General features: G+C 45.9%; 3 protein-coding genes across 15 annotated transcripts in view; 2 read left to right on the forward strand and 1 right to left on the reverse strand.

Annotated features, from left to right (window-relative positions):
* Nucleotides 1-4,935, forward strand: part of RAP1GAP2 (RAP1 GTPase activating protein 2) — a 214,499-nt gene extending 209,564 nt beyond the window's left edge. For all 13 annotated transcript variants that reach the window (XM_061143107.1, XM_061143110.1, XM_061143113.1 and 10 more), the window contains one exon: nucleotides 638-4,935. The gene's annotated coding sequence lies outside the window, so the exon portion shown is untranslated. The remainder of the gene's footprint in view (nucleotides 1-637) is intronic.
* A 5,790-nt stretch (nucleotides 4,936-10,725) lies between these two features.
* LOC133055933 (olfactory receptor 1L4) overlaps nucleotides 10,726-18,920 on the forward strand; it is a 192,585-nt gene continuing 184,390 nt past the window's right edge. Inside the window, exon 1 of the mRNA XM_061141010.1 lies at nucleotides 10,726-11,401. Coding sequence (XP_060996993.1) covers nucleotides 11,057-11,401 — 345 coding nt within the window. The 5' untranslated portion in view covers nucleotides 10,726-11,056. The remainder of the gene's footprint in view (nucleotides 11,402-18,920) is intronic.
* On the reverse strand, nucleotides 16,192-17,850 carry LOC133055921 (olfactory receptor 1D2-like). Its single transcript, XM_061140999.1, has one exon. The coding sequence runs from the start codon at nucleotides 17,213-17,215 to the stop codon at nucleotides 16,223-16,225; it is 993 nt and encodes a 330-aa protein (XP_060996982.1). The 5' UTR covers nucleotides 17,216-17,850; the 3' UTR covers nucleotides 16,192-16,222.

Genomic DNA, 18,920 nt, shown 5'->3' on the forward strand with positions numbered 1-18,920 from the left:
TCCCCGGAGCAGCCTGTTTCAGCATGCAGAAGGCAGTAGCCCAGAGCCCTCCTTCCTCAGTTGGCCCCTGGCCTCCCTGTTTTGGGAGCCTTTCTCTCCTCGTGTCTTTGTCCAGTTCTCTGAGATGAGACATGTCTTCCCTGTGTGTCCAGAGATGCCCTGGTCTCCTAAACCTTGTGCAGGGTGAGCCCAAGGAGAACCCTACCTCCCAGCCTCAGTCAGGGACTCGTGAGGTTTTCAGTAGAGCAGGGCATGGGTCCAGCTCTCCACTGCCAAGGCCTGGCCTCCTGCTAAGGAAGTTACTAGAGACCTGTCTGACTGCCCAGCCTTCTCCCTGCCATGGGGCTCCCAGGGGTATGAGTCAGGTTTGGAACCAAGGGGAGGAGCACAACTGAGCACTCACTATGTAAACCCGGCCTGTGTAAATGGGGATGTTGACACTCATTCCCACTTCCATCATGTACTTCAGATGCCTTGTTTACTAAAGTAATGTTTGTGCCCAACTTCTTGGGCTGTGGCATCTCTGCACCCTTGTATCTGTCAGCAACCCGTCCTAAGCACATGTGAGCACAAGCGTCTCCTTCTCTTCCTCTACCTACTATTCGATCATCTTCTCCCTTCTTCTTGTTTTTTCCAGGGAAGCCCTGATTCTGTCTCGGAGAAGGCTCCTATTCCAGCAGTTTGGGGGTGCCATCCACTACTCTGACCATCACAGGCTTGCTTTTCCACTGGCCACCTGGCCACCAGACAAGCTGTCTGTCCCAGTGTCCCGACCTGGCCACAGCCTTGCCCGTCCCTGCCAGCACCTCCCCATCTCTGGACAAGGCCTCATTCCTCCAGGCTACCCCCGCTCCTGACTGCCCGATGTGATGTGTGTCTGGGTCATTTGTCATCTTGTTTTGTCTGCAGGGGAAAGAGTTGGGCAAGGGAAGAGGGGGATCTGGGTACCAGTCAGAGTCCAGAGAGGCAGAGAGAGTGGTGAGGTGGGCAGGAGAGGCTGACAGCAGGGCACTACACCCAGGCAGGGGCAGCGCCGTGTCCTGGACGTGGTAGGCAGGAGGCTGCAGCCACACTGAGCATGTCTCCCTTCCCCAAAGCAGATGCACTTAGTGGTGGTAGAGGGAGCATTTTTCTAAGAATCTAGATTTGTAGTCGTCCTTGAAGGCGTCCTGATAGAAACCGGTTCTGCTGCTCCTACGTGTCTGGAGCTCCCAACATCTACTTGCTTCTGTGCTGGGAGTTTCTTACCCACCTGCTAACGTCAGGCCAGACTGCTTTTGCCCCTGCTGCCCCTGGATCTCGAGCTGTGCGGCCGGGTGAAGCTGAGACACGCAGCTGGGCACGTGTGGGAGGCGTGTTCTTCTTGGACGGCTTCACTTCCTGCAGGAAAGCGGTAGCTGCCGGGAAAGTCGTCAGCCTCTCCCCTTTGAGCGGATGCCTTTCCCACAAAGGGGTGGGCAGCGGGGGTGGGAGGGTATTCAGGGAGAGCCAGGAGCATGCAGGAGCGTTGGCCAAGGAGAACCTCAGGGCCAAGGGCTGACTGGGAGCCAAGTCGCTGCTGGCTGTGGAGGTTCACGGGAGCCATAGAGAGTTACTTCCATCCCCCACTTAGAGGGGAGCCCAAGAGGCGGGGTGGGGGACAATTGGATGGGTTGGTCTAGCTTAGGTGTGGGTATGGGTGGTGTCTTTCTGCAGTTTAGATGTCTGGCCTCCACCAGCGCCCTGGGGGATTCTTTCCAGCTACTAAGCCCTTTGGTTTTATCAGGGCTTGATCCACCCTAAATCTTAAATCCTTCTTTTCTCCTCTCCAGCCACAAGTCTGTAAGCATTTGTCACATGAGTGGGATTCCTGCAACCTAGGTCCCTGCTGGGTATAGTTCAGACACTATCCGTTATCTGCACCCTTACCCTTTGCTGGGCTGAGCTGGCTTGCTCTCTGAGAAGTGGGCCCTCCTTTCTTCTCAGCCATCTGTGCCAGCGATAGGTCATTTCTGTTGACTGGCCGTGCTGGGGTTTAAGGTAAGGAGGTGTCCTCCGAGTTAAACAGAGTCTGGAGAGCAGACCCTTGAGGGGTGCCACAGCTCCAAGTGTGTATGGGGCCTCAGTGACACACAGCTGCCGGGGTGATACCGCTAGGCTCCTGTTTCAATGAGCAGATTACATGGGCTTCCAACTAAATGCTGTATTTGCATCGGGATCTGGGCCTATCCCCAAAGCAAGACATAAAAATGTTGCACTCGTTTTTTGACTGATGTGACAATTTCCCCATTGTTTTTGCTTTTAGAGCAAAATCTTGGTCCTTCATCCCCAACTCACGTGAACTCTGTGGGATCCTATTTATAGGTTGGGTGGACCTCTCCCCTTCACACTATCTGGGAAATGTGTTTACTTAAAGTACTAGTCCGGTTAGATTTATCCTGGTTAGAAGGTCAACAGTGTCTATTTAGCTTTTATTAAAGATCCCCATAGCAGCACCCATGGCTGGAATGAGGCCCGTGGATTCTGGCAGCATTCTCTTGGCTGGGCTTCTGAAAGAGCTTGAAAGGTCAAACTCCATTTCTTTAAATACTGTTCCAGGTTCTGGCTGGCTTCTCCGAGTAGCTGGTATTTACAGTCGCCTGGTGGTTGTGCTGTGCTGTTTGTCATGCTCTGGGGGTCCCCTGGGGTTTTCAGGTGGTCTCCATTCTGTCCTACTTGGGAACCTTCCACCCACCTTCCCCCACTGCTCTGGCTGCTCTCTCTGCAGCCCCCACCTCCTGGGAGGGCTCTGCTCCCTGCCTCTGAGCCAGTGGCCGGGATGATCGCTCCGTGTGTCCAGAGAAACTGAGAGGCGTATGTGGGCTTCCTAAGAAACACACCCGAGAAGTAGCCTCTACCCTCTGTGTGCTGATGGAGATGCTCTGGGCAGGATCTGAAATGTCCCTCCCTCACTTCATCTAGGAAGTTTATTTTGTGGCTTCTAGAGTGTACCCCACTAGCCCCACTGAGGTCCAAGGCTGTGGAGGAGAGGGAGAACGAGGACAGGCCAGTCTCCTGTTGTCCCCTGGACCATGCGACTGACAGCTTGGGTTCCTGAAGGCTGCTCGCTCCATCCCCTCTTGCATTGCTCCAGAATGTCTTTCCTTTTATTGCCCCATCTAGTCTTGGGGCTCAAAGGTTGCTCCAGCCTCCTTGGTCTTTATGACTAGACTCATCCCTGATGGTGTTCTTGCTGGTATTTGAGGTGTCCCATCAGAGACGTATTTCCTGGATGTAACTTTGGCTCTGGGACCTCATGGAAGAAGCTATACTTTTCAGTTCTGTTGGGCATCCATATGCCTCTACTGAACTGAGGCTTAAAAACAGATGCAGAGAGAACTGAAGGGAGAAGGTCTTAGCTAGAGTTTCTATCTCTGTTAATGGATGGAAATGGGAAAAACATTCTGTGCTTCAGCCTTGTCAGCTTCATCTCCATGTCCAAGCCTTCCGGGTGCCTTTTAGCATCTAATCCAACCGTGTCATCTTCCAAATGAGAACCTTCAGGTCCAGTGAAAGGAAACAGCTTGCTTGAGGTCACATAGCCAGCTGGTGGCAAAACTGGGATGAGAATCCACAACCCAGAGCCGTTTCTTCGGCACTACCTATGTGGTTGGTGGAACAAGAGACTGGATTTACCGGGGCCGTGAGATCTGAGGAAGCCAGTGAGCCAGTTTCTTGGCACTGGTTGGGAGGTATCAGCCACAAGAGCTGGTGGGTCTCAGTCTCAGCCTCTGTTCTTTTCAGCAGGAGGGATGTTCTTTGGGATTTTTTCAGTGAGGGTCCTGGGGATTGGCTGCAGCTCGCGCAAAGAAAACAAGTAGGGAAAGAGATTTCAGGGGACTGTTCCTCAGTGACATTAGTTCTTCAGTCCCTATCTGTAATGAGGGCATAGGCCTGGGCCAAGATGCAGTTAACCAAACCTCACTTTCCTTTTTTTTTTTTTTTTTAGTTAAGGAGAAAAGGGGTAAAAGGAAACTCTTTGAACTCTCCCTGATTGTTAAACAAAGGTAGTCAGTAAGAACCTCAGCTCAAGGGATGATAGCCCATTTCATGTTCTTACCCTGACGTTTAAGGTGCCAACTCAAACACTACCTTCATTCATTCTTAGTCAACAGAGACAGGTCTGTTGTGGGGGGACGGTCGAGGTTCAAACAGATCTCGTGGCTGCCAGTGGCTGGCAGGGGCCCCATGGCTCTCTCAGAGCAGGGCGAGTCAGCAGTTTGCCAGGGCTCTTCCTACCACCTGGGGGCCCCGACTGGGGCATTCTGTTCTGCTCTGATGGCTGTTTTATCGCCAGTTCCTTACCCACCCAACCCCACAGCTCCCTCCTTTCAGCAGGACCCTGTGCCTCTTTGGGAGAAAGGAGAAACCCCCCACTAAGGCCAAGGATGGTGGAGTCCTGCCTAGTGAGACACTATTGGGAGGCGAGGGCACTGTCCTGTCCTTATCAGTCCCAGGGAGAGAGTGTGTGGCTGGAAAACTGGAATTTAAATGCCATCGTTTCTGATTTTGTGACATTTCTACTTGGAAGGGTTAATCCCCCGCTTCCTGCTCCTTAGCATGTGTGTCCACTCTCCCCTCTCCCGGGCGTTGCCCTTCCACACTCCAGCCTGGGGAGTGCCGCTGTTTACGTGTGAAGAGATTCCTCTGTGTGCTAGAACCTGCAAAGTGTAGCTTGGAGATGATGATCCATGTGATGATGACTTTTCTGTCTTTCCTCTTTCAGAGGAGGTGATTTGTAGACCCCCACCCCCACCTGCCTATGTAATGTAAATAGTGTACATTTAATTTATTGCTATGGTAGCACATTGTATTTGTTAATGTATAAAACAAATTCTAAAAGGTTGACAAATGTATATTTTGTTGCTTAAATGTGTCTTTGCAGAAATTGACAATAAATAAGATATTTTGTGTCCATCAGTGTTCAGACTTCTTTGCCTAGGGCCCCAGTCCTGCGCATCTTTCAGTACATCAGAGATTGAATCCATTTTCCCATGGGCTGTATCTAACCTGTAGGTGTATTAGTCAAGAAATATCCCTCTGACCACTGGCACCCACCCCCCACCCCCCAGCTTCATTCTCAATAGCCAATCAAGTTGCTCTTCCCTCACCTTTGATACCTAACCAAGTTCCTCTTGAGAATATTCCATCCAATTCCTCACCTGGCCATTGGCTAGAAATCCCCATTTGTCCCTGTTGTATTTGGAGTTGAGTTCAGTCTCTCTCCCTGATTGCAATAGCCTTAAATCCTCATATAAACTCTTCCTTGCCTTTTGAACTCTGGGGTAGTTTTTCTTTGACAGGTGGCTAACTTGTCCTCCCCTGCCCCCCAACCTAGCCTCTCCTCCACTGCACATCCACACCAGTGTTAGTAGGGAGAAGAGGGAGGCAGAAGAGACCTCTCATTTTGAGACTGCTCCTGAGTGAGTACAGTGTTAGTTGTGGTACTCTGAGAAGCAGACACCAAGACATGAAGAAGATATTTGTTAGAAGAAAGACCTGTGAGAGAAAATGGGGAGGGAACTGAAGAAAGCTGAAGACTGTCAGACTGCCACGCAGGTCTGACCGTGAGTGAAGAAGAGATGGGAGGAAGCAGCATGGCATGGAGGCATCTTTGATGCCAGTTCATTTCTAAGGAAATTCTAAGCAAGGCTATTGCAGAGTCCACTAGCCACTGTCACCATCTCCCTGCAGGTCTTCCATTGCAGGCAGATTCTTTATCACTGAGCCACCGGGCCCACAGTAATGTAGGGGGTGGTTAAAGCCTCCTTTCTCTTGGTTCTTTTTGCCTCTCTGTCTGATATAAACCCTCTGTTGGCTCCTTGTGCTTGGCAGGTATTCAGATGCTGCTGATTTGTTATAAATTCCCTTGTTATGAGAGAAATCTACACACATACAGTCTTTGCTTAATAGTGTAAGAATTTCAAGTTTGGCTACTTCTTTGGTGTCCACTCAGCTCTCAGGATGTCCCCTCATCCTCACCACCCTTGCAGGTAGCAATATCTGCTGCTCTATGTCACATCTAGCACTCTTTCTCTTCACCCTGCATCTACCTTCTCCTTTCTCCAGACACTAGCCAGACACTATCCAGACAATCATCATATATGACTCATTGTGGGATGTGTTTGGTGGACCCTCAGTCTTGTAGGAATAAACAGAAACAAGCCAAATGCTCTTCTTTCATGGAGCCAATCCCCCTCTTCTACTGCCTGGTGAATGAGGTGGAGTGTTGCTTTTATTGCTGGTTCTAATGAAATGGTATCGTTCTGCCAGTCTGGTGGGGTTCCATGGTTGGCTCCAGCGATACAGTGGTTCTCTGAATTTGAAATGCAGATTTGGCAGATCACTGTTTTGGCTCATTCAAACCTCTGTGCTCCCATGACAGATACTGTTTGTGGGAACCAGAGTTAAGTTCCAGGGAGGAACTCTGAGAAGTAGTAATGACACCCAAAGGCAGTGATCCGCTGAAGGGGGCCACCAGACTCCATTTCTTCAGACAGAGATAATACCTGTTGGGAGCATCAGGTCATCCCTGCTTCAGACCAGCTCCCTCTACCCTCAGAACAGAAAACTGCTCCCATCCAGGGATGGCTTCTCAAGCATTTTAGTTTTTTAGAGTGCATAAAAATCACCTGGAGAGACTGTTAAAAATGCAGATATCAGGCACCATTCCAGAGGTTCGAATTTGACTGGGTCCCAGGAATCTGCATTTTTAATGAGCTTGTGAAGGATTCTGATGCACTGATCTGGTTTGTAGTCTCTATATACATCCCTTTTCTATTACAATAGTCTCAGTGGGAAATGGATGGGGAACAGTGAGGGTGTGGGGAGTTTGAGAGATGCCAGTCCCCCACCTAAGGGGACTGTTATTATCATTATCACAAATATGGGAGAAATGTCTGTCCCAGCAAGACACAAGCTCTTACAGGAAAATGAAAGGAAATCACTTAGAGAGAAGAGAATAGAGAAATATAAATAAAACATGAAGCTTGTAAGGAATAGTTTAAGATGAAAATGCATTATGACTGCATGAATGACCAGGGCCTCCTGTAATAAGACTGGGAGAAAAGATGAGGTCATGCTTGAGGCAGAGAGAAAGGACTTGGTGAAAAGAAATAAAAAAAAATGAGATCCTGAGGATTAAAAATTAAATTAAAATTAAAAATTAAAATACAGCTAGAGCCTCTTTCTCCAAGCCAAGACGAATTATCAGATGAAAGATGTGATGGGAGACTTTGGAAACCCACTGGCAATCTAGGAACAAATCCGCTGCTGGAAAGAGCTGAAGATAGCACCCCTGGGTGACATGTTCCCTGTCACTAATGATGTTAGAGGCAAAGTAATCTAGTAACTACAGTAGGTAAATGAAAGGATGTGGTTGATGAATTGACTCCATCAAGGGGAATAATAACACAAAACAGTCCCTATAAAAGAACTAGCAGAAACAAACTGGCACATAAATGACCCCACACGAAGACAAACAAATGATTAGACAGATGTAAGTTAGACTGTGTTACAGAAAAATGCAGACACTTTATGAGAAAGATGGGAGAAACTGTGCTCAAAGTATTGGATCAGATAAATTTTACTAATCACCTTTCAAACATTATATTAACATTAAAAATATATATATAAGACTAACAAGGAAGTCTTCATAGCCTTGCTCTAAAGTATCAACTGGTGGGTTTTACAAGAATTTATCACTAATAAGGAATTTGAGGGAAAGTTCAGGGAAAATGAACAACAAAGCCTAGATGAAATCCATCTATGAAACCTAGTATAGTAGTATATGTAATGGGAAAGGATTTTAACTTGTTTAATTATGGATTTTTTTCTTTCTTTCTTTTTTTGGTTGTGCCTCATGGCTTGAGGAAATCTTAGTTCCCTGACCAGGGATTGAACCTAGACCCAAGTCAGTGAAAACACTGAGTTCCCTGGACCTGCAGGGAATGCCGTAGAATTTTCTACTAAGGAAGAGAGCTTCCAAAAAAATAGAAAGGATACATTTCCAGCAGATATAAACAACTGGAATCTATTACAAGGATTCAGCAATGATAAAATTATTATCTAAGATTTTAATTCAGTAACTAATGCTAGCCCATGTACATTAGGATGACTAGGTTGCAGAACTTGAAGCAGTTCAAACTAGTTTAAACTGACAAAAAAGGAGGCATTTATTAAAAAGAGAGAGGGGTCTACACAAAAAATTGATGAACAACAGAGCTTAATCTATAGCACAGGGAACTATATTCCGTATCTTATAATAACCTATAACAAAAATATCTGAAAGACAAAACTGAATCAATTTGCTGTGCAATCTGAAACTAATGCAATATGGTAAATCAACTATACTTCATTAAAAAATGAGGGGAAAAAAGGAACAGGGTTCCTCCTAGATTCAAAACGAAGGGGATACAACTAGGCCAACAGTAAGACAACAAAGGTCATCAGGCCTTATGCCTATCTCTCACTTCTTTCTGCATTTCTCTGTATTTCTTTTCTCCCTGTTGTGTTGTGTCACTTCCTTATGAATATTGAAGGCTTTTTGTTTGGTTTATTCTCTCTCTGAAGACCAGCTAAGCTGGTGTCAGGCAATTTTGTCTTCACTGCCTAGACCTTTTAAAAATTTTTCAATTTTTTTTTTATTTTTTATTTTTTTCATTTATTTATATTAGTTGGAGGCTAATTACTTTACAATATTGTAGTGGTTTTTGCCATACATTGATATAAATCAGCCATGGATTTACATGTGTTCCCCATCCTGAACCCCCCTCCACCTCCCTCCCCACCCGATCCCTCTGGGTCAACCTAGTGCACCAGCCCTGAGCACTTGTCTCATGCATCCAACCTGGAGTGGTGATCTGTTTCACACTTGATAATATACATGTTTCAGTGCTATTCTCTCAGATCATCCCACCCTTGCCTTCTCCCACAGAGTCCAAAAGTCTGCTCTATACATCTGTGACTCTTTTTCTGTCTTGCATCTAGGGTTATGAATTTGGGTCCATGAATTGTTTCCTTTGTCAGCTGGCACGATGTTAGGCTTTGTCAGTAGAGGGTGCAAGAGAGGCACTGCAAAAGATAAAGGAGTTTTGTTTCTGGTAGACCTGTACAGGTTTTGTTGTTGTTCAGTGGCTAAGTCATGTCGGATTCTGCGATCCCATGGATGGCAGCAGGCCGGGCCTCACTGTCCTTCACTATCTTCTTGTGCAGGCTTGGCAAGCTCTTAGACCTCACTTGGAAAACCCTTGGAGCACAGGCACACGCACTAGCTCCAGGCCATTTGTGGTTTCTCTTCATAAGGAGCTAACTGCTTGAAGTAGAGAACTGGAATTCTGGCCATTCTCCTCAGAGAATCCCTGTCAGAGGGGAGAATTGGCAATCAGGCACTTCTCCTCTGAGAGCTCTATTTGAAAAAGGAGCTGGCAACTAGAAATTCCTTCAGAGCGCCTTGTGTCTGTCTGAAGAAGCCTGGCTCACCAGCTCCTAAGGTCCTAGAGCGCTGTCTCTGACTAGATGGTAGGTCCCAGGCTCCTGCCTTTTTCCTCAGAGAGCTATTTCTCCATGTAAGCCTGAAGGCTGCCTATTGAATGTTTCTCCTATTTTTGTGGTTTTCTAAAGAAAATCGACCACCAAGCATTTCTCCTCTATCAGTGCTGCCAAGCTGTGGAGTGGGGAGGGCTGAGCCTCTGGCACTTCACCCCAGAGAGAGCTGTCTCCCTGTACAAATAAAGGAGCTAGACATCTGTCTTTTCTCCTCAGAAAGAGCTATTTCCTTTTCTGAGGCAGAGTGCTGGCAATCTGGCATTTCTCCTCAGAGTACGGTCTGTCAGAGGTGGAGGACCAATCATTGGGCATTATCTCCTCAGAGAGGTCTGTCTCTCTGCTTGAAAAAACCTGCAGACTCTCCTGAATTTCACTTCATAGAGACCTATCTCTGCCTAAAGAAGTCTTGCTGGCCAGCCCTTCACCTTCTAGAGGGCTGTCTCTAACTGAATGGTAGTTCTGAGCCTCCTGCCTTTCTCCTCAGAGAGCTTTCTGTGTCAGCTGGAAGGTTGACCATGGGGCTTTTTTCTTCCTGAAGGACTCTCTGTTTGATTAACAATACCGACCAACTAGCATATCTCCTCTGATGGGATGTCTGTCTATTCAAGGGGCAGGGCTGAGCCTCAGGTTTTCACCTCAGAGAGAGTGGTCTCTCTGGCTGAATCGGAGAGCAGGACATCTTTCTTTCTGTCACAGAGCTCTTTATCCTTTTCAAATTAGAAGGCCAGCTATTCCAATAAATATGATACAGATTATGTCAACATGCAGCACTCCTTTTCCTAGAATCTGTTTTCTCCCCTCTTTCTCCTATTAAAAAACTACACATGAGAAAAGTAAAAGGATTGACAACTGTGAGGCGAGCAGAAGTAACGCAGCTTAGATTATGAGTAGGCCTTCCTACTTCGTAAGATTATCAGGCCACCTGGATACAACCAATTAACTTTTGTTTAACACTGACCGCTGTTTGCCAATTAGGAAATTAGGAACGGGGCGGAAACCCCCAGGAAAGTCCCGCCAGCACGAAAGTTTTGACCAATGAAATTGCTTTGCAAACTTGTAACCAATCCGCTTAAACCAAAGGCGTGTGCTCACCCTATAAATTTGTGTAACAGCTTGGGCTCGGGGTCTCTGACCCGCACCACTGCGTTGGTTGCAGCGGAGAGCCCTGGCTCGAGTCAGTAATAAACTTCCCTTTTTTTGCCAGTTGCATTGTCTTGGAAGCCTTCTCTCTTCCCGCTCGGGGATTCGGACATTGGGCATAACAACAACAACAACAACAAAAGAGAAGGCCAGCTATTCCAGATTTCTCCTCAGAAAAGCTGTCGCCCTCTCTGAGGTAGAGTGTTGGCAGTCTGGTGTTTCTTCTCAGAGTGAGGTCTCTCTTTGTGAGGTGGGGGAATCGGCCATCGGGCCAATTTCATCCCAGAGCTCGGTCCCTCTGTTTGAAAGAGTGAGGTGGCCATCCTGAATTTCTCCTCTCAGTGTGCTGTGCATGTCTGAAGCCAAAGCCTGGCTCTTTCCGGTTCTCCTATGTGTGATCGACAAGCCCTCAGGCCTCACTGGGCAAACACTTGCTGCGCATGCGTCGGCTCCAGGTTTGCCAGCCCGAGCGCCGGCTGCTGTCTCGGCAGCGGATCCAGGCCTTGCCCGCAGTTTCTCCAGTGCCGGGGCCCGCGATGTGCCACGGCCAGGAGCACCCATTGGCTTCTCCCAGCAGCACCCTCTTCCTACACCTGCTGCTCCGGCACCTCAGGAGTTTCCCGTGAAGTGTGAAACTGGCAGTGTCTACATGGAGCACGGGGAGAGACGGAAGAAAGAGGCAGACCGCTCCAGACTGGTAGGTGCAGGTTTAATACTCAGGGAAACCACGGGGTTATCTTGAGTGACTGCTAGAGAAGTAGATCTCTGCACCCACCTGCTGGAACCTTTTAAGTGTGTTGTTCCTGTTGTCGTTTAGTCGCTAAGTTGTGCTGGACTCTTTTGTGACCCCATGGACAGTAGCCTGCCAGGTTCCTTTGTCCCTGGAGTTTCCCAGGCAAGAATAGGGCAGTGGGTAGCCATTTCCTTCTGCAGGGCATCTTCCCAACCTAGGAATTCGAACCTGTCTTCTGCCTTGGCTGGCATATTCTTTACCTCTGAACCATCAGGGAAGCTTAAAAGTGTATACAGAGGTCTTAACAGGTCAAATCTTTACTTTTACCTCTTTTCTTCTTTTTCCCCCCGTATACTCAAACACAACACATTCTATACACATATATACCTTTCTTCCAGTTACCTTGCTGAATTCTTTAGTTTTGAGTGGATTTTTCTAGTTTTTCAAGTATAAATCCTTTTACCTGACCTAATTAATCATAGTTTCTTTTTTCTTTCCACTTAACTGCCCTGCCCTGTCTAAAGTCTTATAGCTTGGTCAGGCTCTTCTAAAACGTTAAATGAAATTGATGACAGTAGGGGTATTAATACCCATGTAGACTTTAGCAGGAATACTTCTGGAGTATCATACAGTTTGTGATTCACTGTGGTCTTCTAAGTCTTTATTAATTAAGGTTTCTTTGAATCCCTAGTTTACTGAGAATTTTTTATTTTTAAGCTCAGTGATCGATGTTAAATTTTATCAAAGGCCTTTGCTCATTTAACTATCTGATTGTTGTCATTGCATGTTGTTTAAAAAATGTAATTCTAGACTTAATCTGCTCGTATTTCATTTAGAAACTTTGCATCAAATTCCTTGACAAAAGACAGAGCTGGGGCAGTGGGAGTGGGTGCTTGGTGCTGGTAGGAAAGAATTACTTAGTTTGCATGTGTGCTAAGTTCGTGTCCTACTTGTGTCAGACTGTTTGCAACCCTATGACCTGTAGCCTGCCAGGCTCCTCTGTCTGTGGAACTCTCCAGGCAAGAATATTGGAATGGGTTGCATGCCCTCCTCCGGGGGATCTTCCTGACCCAGGGAGCAAACCTGGGTCTCCTCTGTCTCCTGCATGGGCAGGCAGGTTGTTTACCACTAGCACCACTTGGGAAGCTCATTGCTTAGTTTAAGGAAGGGTTAGAGGATCCAGGACTGTTTTGCTCCCCAGTGGACCAGGAGGGTTGGCAGAGACATCCTTTCTTCTGACTTGACCCAACACTATGCAAGAGTCGGACGTGGTTTAGTGACGACACCACCACGACCACCACCACAAAGACGGGAAACTAGATTTAAGTTAAATGACACTTATAGAGTGTCATTACTTTGCTAACAAGGGTCCATATAGTCAAAGCTATGGTTTTTCCAGTAGTCATGTATGGATGTGAAAGTTGGACGGTAAATAAAGCTGAGTGCTGAAGAATTGATAATTTTGAACTGTAGTGTTGGAGAAGACTTGAGAGTCCCTTGGACTGCCAGGAGATCAAACCAGTCAATCCTAAAGGAAATCATCCCTGAATATTCATTGGAAGGACTGATGCTGAAGCCCCAATACTTTGGCCACCTGATGGCGAAGAGACGGCTCATTAGAAAAGTCCCTGATGTTGGGAAAGATGGAAGGCGGAAGGGGACGACAGAGGATGAGATGGTTGGATGGCATCACCGGCTCAATGGACATGAGTTTGAGCAAGCTCCAGGAGATGGTGAAGGACAGGGAAGCCTGGCGTGCTGCAGTCCATGGGTCGCAGATTCGGACACGAGTGAGCGACTCAACAACAGTAATGACGCTGGAGATCTCTGTTCAGGAGCCACTGGAGGGCGCGCGCAACCAGCGGAACCAGCAGGCATCGCTCCGCGGCGGTTGGGAAAGAATAGTTAGAGCGCCGACTTTTCCCGGCTTTTCATTAGCTGGTTCTGCGGGAGTCCCGCTTTTCTGACCTCCTCATTGGCTGTTGGGGGTAAGTCTTTGGTCAGCCCCTCCTGAGGGTTTGAAAGGGTTGTAGGAGAGACCCAGAAGTCCGGGTTTACCGGGACCAATCAATCAGGGCCTCTCACTGGGCTATCAAACAGGAGGCTCAGCCCCTCCTCTCAAGACTTTCCAGTGGCTGCTGCCTTACTCTGGCGGCTCTCGCTTTGGGGTGGCCGAGGTTCTCCTTGGCACTTTAGCGGGCTTCCGTAACGGAGCCGATGCACTCCGACTGGCTGTCATCTCTCTTTAGCGTTGTTTGCCTCAGACCCACGGCACACAGGGCTGGTTGAGCTTCGAGAGACAGCTGTAACCAGGGTGGATTTGGGGGGCTCAGCAGTGCCAACCCTGTAGAAAACGGCTGGAGCGGGGGAAGGGATGTCTTGCCTTGAGCTAGAGATCTGGAGTCTGGGGTAGAGTCCTGAATGGGGAAGGAGATCACTGTAGACAGCTCTTACCCTTTCCTACCAGAGCTGGGCAGGAGGTATTCCCTTCAGCTGGGATCTCCCAGTGGGAGCATCATACCTTTGAGGGCCCTTTAGACATTTGTATTTGTAGACATTGAAAAAAACATTTAGTAATTTTAACTTTGAAGTTTTAGTATTTTGAAGTTAATAATACATTATATATATATATATATATTTTATATATATATATATATATATAAGGCTTCAGTCATATTATTAGTTCTTGGAAAACTTGTAGGCCCAAGGCGGGATGCCTATAGTGGGTAGTGGAAAAATTATGGTGCTGTCCCACCCTCCTCCAACACACACACAAACACACACATGGTTTTCAGAGAAAAACTGGCTCCCCAGCTCTCTGCAGCCCAGGGCTTGGTGCTGCTGAATATACATTTGTAGATAAAAGGCTGAAGGAGTACACTCGAATGGGACCTGGGAGGATCCTTGCTAAACAATAAAATTGAATATGGAAAATGCTCTACAGGCCAGTCTGGCACTGATACTATGGCTTCCCTGATAGCTCAGTTGGTAAAGAATTCACCTGCAATGCAGGAGACCCTGGTTTGATTCCTGGGTTGGGAAAATCCACTGGATAAGGGATGGGCTACCCACTCCAGTATTCTTGGGCTTCCCTTGTGGCTCGGCTGGTAAAGAATCTGCCTGCAGTGTGAGAGATCTGGGTTTGATCCCTGCGATGGGAAGATCCCCTGGAGAATGGAAAGGCTACCCACTCCAGTATTCTGGCCTAGAGAATTCCATGGGCTGTATAGTCCATGGGGTCGCAGAGTCGGACAGGACTGAACGACTTTCACTTTCACAGAGTTAGTGGTCTAATCATGTGGGCTTGGGTCAGGAGGTAAGATGCTTATTGTAGTGGGCACTGCTACACTGGCAACCTGGCAACAACCACTCCAGCAGCATTGGTCACTACCCATTTGGGTCCCTCTCCTATTGCTCTGAACTTTGAACTACGAAGATAACACAGAGTCAGTGTCTAGGTAATTTTAAGTAGTTTGTTCCTGTGTAGACATAGACAAATAGTTGGGCCAGAAAAATCTGTGGAGGAAAGTATTAACTGTGGGTTACTCTTTGGATATCAAAGCAGATACGGGGGTGTGGAAGGAAGGTTGCAGACTTATTTTGCATTTTACTCTTGACAGTGTTTTTTTTTTTTTTTTTTTTAAAGTAACATAAACATAAAAAAATAAAAGCTGCAGAAATGAATAATTAGTGAAAAGTTTCTTTCTTACTCTGATGTCCCTATTTCCCTATCCAGAGGGAGCTTCTAAGTTACCTGAATGTCCTTCACAACAATTTATGCAAAGAGGCATTTATGTATACAGAATGAAATCTTAGTTTACTAACTAGCTATCGGTGGCCCTCGAAGACAATGCTTCTGCATTGAAAAAATGGAGCTGTGCTTCCCAGATCCCCCTTCAGTGACAGGCTTGCTGTCTAGCTGTGGAGAATGCAGCAGTCAGCAGAGAGCCTCTATCTGTCAGCTCCTCGAGGGTTTTCTTCAGCTGCACGTACCCTCCTTGTCTGCAGCTGCGTCTTTCTCAGGGTAGTCCACACCTGGTGGTTATAAAGCCTGTCCATTTTGGCTCGCTGTGAGACAACTCTGATGGTCATTGTTCACTCCAGATCTCTGTACTGGGTTGGTCAACACTTTGTGGGCTTGCTTATAATTTGACTTCCTCCTCTGCCTGATCAAGCTTCTTCCCTTGTTCCTTCACATATATCTATTCCTAACAAACATTTTGTACTCCAAACTCCATCTCAGCACCTGCTTCTGGAGAACCCAGCCTGTGATACTGTCTTGATGGCATCATCGTCCACCACTCTCATTATTTCAGATTGCTTAAATTCTTTGCATATACCCTGCTGCATATACCCTTCCTGGCAGTGTATCTGGTAAGGGACAGTTTTGCCTATGACAGCTGCAGTAGGGGTAACACAAATCGTCGTCTATAAATGGCTTGCAAGCCATTCTTCTAAGAGAAGGTCAGAGCTCAGAAATTTGAGTGAATGTGTGTTAGCATGAGTGACCTCCTTAGGCTATAATTGAATATATCTGGGTGAGGCTTGGACTGTGGTCTTGTCTGACAAGTTGAAGGATTTGATCCTACAGACGTTTTCTGTTAGTGTGCCCTTATTTATTGCCAAGGCTGGTGAAGTCTAAGGGTCATTGGGTTACACATACATGTCTTTTCTTTACTATAAAGCAACAGATTCATTCTGAGCTGGATCTGTGTCTTAATTAGCTTCTGTATCTCATACCGGATAATGCCTTGCACATGATGGAGGAAATTCCCAGACTCGACTTCAGTGCCTCAGTTTCCTTCCTGTCAATCTCTGGAAGGCTTTTCCTAGGAGGAGTCTTCCCAGAGCCCCATGCATGTCCTTGTTCCTCAAGCTGTAGATGAAAGAGTTCATCATGGGCGTCACCACAGCATACATCACTGTGGCTACTGAGTCCTTCATGGAGTGGGTTTTGAGGGGCTGCAGATACACCATACCAAGTGTCCCATAGAAGAGGGAGACCACAGCCAAGTGGGAGCCACAGGTGGAGAAAGCTTTGTATTTGCTGGAGGCTGATGGTATTCGGAGGATGGCTCTGACAATCCAGACATAGGACATGACCATGATCCCTAAGGGGGTGAAGAAGATGAAGCAACCTGTGGTAATCTGCACTGTGTGAATCACCTGGGTATTGGAACAAGCGAGCCTCAGCAGGACGTACATCTCACAGAAGATGTAGTGGATTCTCCGGGACCCACAGAAGGTCACCTTGGTCATGAGGAGGGTGAGAAAGAGACCGTACAGGACAGAGAGTGCCCAACACAAGGTGAGGAGCAAAATGCAGAGCCCAGGGCTCATGGCTGTGATGTAGTGGAGAGGGCGGCAGATGGCCACATAGCGGTCATATGCCATCGTGGCCAGGATGAAGTTGTCCAGGGTCACCAAGCAGACCAGGAAGTAGAGCTGGGTCAGACACCCTGTGTATGAGATGGCTTTGTTCTGGGACTGAAGGTTCACCAATGTCTTGGGGATTGTATTGGTGACGAAGAAGAGGTCAGTGAAGGAGAGGTTGGCCAAGAATAAGTACATGGGAGTGTGCAGGTGGGAATCAAAGCTGATGGCCAAGATGATGAGCATGTTTCCCATTACGGTGACCAGATACATGGACAGAAACATCCAAAACAGGATCTGCTGCTCTTCAGGACTCTCCGAGATCCCCAGGAGGAGGAAGTCAGAGACCCCACTCTGGTTGCCTCCATGCATTTCCCCAGCTGTCTGCAACATCAGCACCAACATGTATTTACTAATTGCCTTTGATTGAGTAAGGACATTCAGATAAGCAAAATCAACTATTTTCTTAACAATAAAAATACTTCGGGCTGGATTTCAGAATTTTTTTTCGCATAAGCAGCAAAGTAATACCAGAGGAAAAAAACGTAATGTAGAAAATCTTTATGCAACCTAATCATTCCAGCAACTTCTAATCTGGCATATTCAATATAATGGAAATAATGTCTATGTCTTATTTTAAGTCCTGTCATCTTACAATATTCTTAAAGTGCCTAAAGATTTAGTATGCTCTATTTTGATATTGCATAAATTTGAAAATAATATTTGAAATAGGTATATGCATTATAGCAAATGGATATTATATAACTGGACAAAGGGGAAAAGTAAAAATATTGGAAGTGAAAAGAAAAATGTATCACTATTTACTGATAAACGATCTGGGAAGCCTAAGACAGTCAACCAAAATGCCATTGAAAATGAACAAAGGTATATGAAATTGTGCAGTAAAAAGTACCCAGATCATGCTAGCCTTGTTAAGATTTTAAAAATTTTATACTGTGTAAAAGTTTCAAGCAGAATGACCAATATAAACTGATTTAAGCAGTGGTGTCTGTATATATTAGCAACTATCTTTGTTTGTATTTTACCAATAGTGTTTCAAAAATCAGGTGTTAAAAAAAAAAAAAATCAGGTGTAGCTGTTGCATTTTTAACCAGATACTTTTCAGTGCCTATCATGAGACACTATGCTTTTCTAATATTTAAAAATACTGCCAAGGGGCAACTAAGCCCACGCACCACAAACAGCACATGTACTGCAATGAAGACCTAGAACAGTCAAAAAACAGAAGCAAAAAAATATGTTAACACTCCTGATTTAAATTACTTGTCATGTTTTATTTAGGCTTTTGTAGTTGTATTTATTAATATAAATGAGGTATACCTATAGTTTCTTTTTTGTACGTGTCATCTTTATCATCTTTTTGATATGATTTGGTGTGCATTAGATTTAAAATTAAACTTGCTTTCATTTATTGTCAATTTCTAATGTTTAGAATTTGTTGGAATTTCTTCAGCAGCTTAAGGTATGAATTTTAAAATATATTACATGGAATTATTTTTCCAAATAAAAATAGCTTCTATACTCTGTTGGAATCTATTGATTAAAAGCAAAAAATTTCCAGTGTGAATCATTCAAGCAATACAGAAAAATTAAAACTAAAATGAAAGCTTAATTTAGCCAAGATGATTAGTCAAGAAAAATGATTAAAAGACATCTTTGGCCACCTGATGCAAAGAGCTGACTCATTTGAAAAGACCCTGATGCTGGGAAAGATTGAGGGTAGGAGGAGAAGGGATGGAAGGAGAAGGACAGAGGATGAGATGGTTGGATGGCATCACCGACTCAATGGACATGGGTTTGGGTAGACTCCGGGAGTTGGTAATGGATGGGGAGGACTGGTGTGCTGCGGTTCATGGGGTCGCAGAGAGTTGGACATGACTGAGCGACTGAACTGAACTGAGATTGGAAATGAGGAATTACAGTATCTCTCTGCACAGATGACATGATCTTGCATATAGTAAATCTTATTAAATATTCCTACTAAAAAACTACTACAACTAATAAATGAAGTCAGATAGATTGCACAGCAAGATCAATATAGAAAAATTGATTGCATTTTTTATACTTGCAATAAATAATCAGAAAATGA

Source organism: Dama dama, chromosome 5 (assembly GCF_033118175.1).
Source record: "Dama dama isolate Ldn47 chromosome 5, ASM3311817v1, whole genome shotgun sequence".
Classification (NCBI taxonomy): domain Eukaryota; kingdom Metazoa; phylum Chordata; class Mammalia; order Artiodactyla; family Cervidae; genus Dama; species Dama dama.

Bases quoted from the DNA above. Each gene is read 5' to 3' on its own strand.
- LOC133055921 (XM_061140999.1), bottom strand. From the start codon at position 17,215: ATGTTGGTGCTGATGTTGCAGACAGCTGGGGAAATGCATGGAGGCAAC.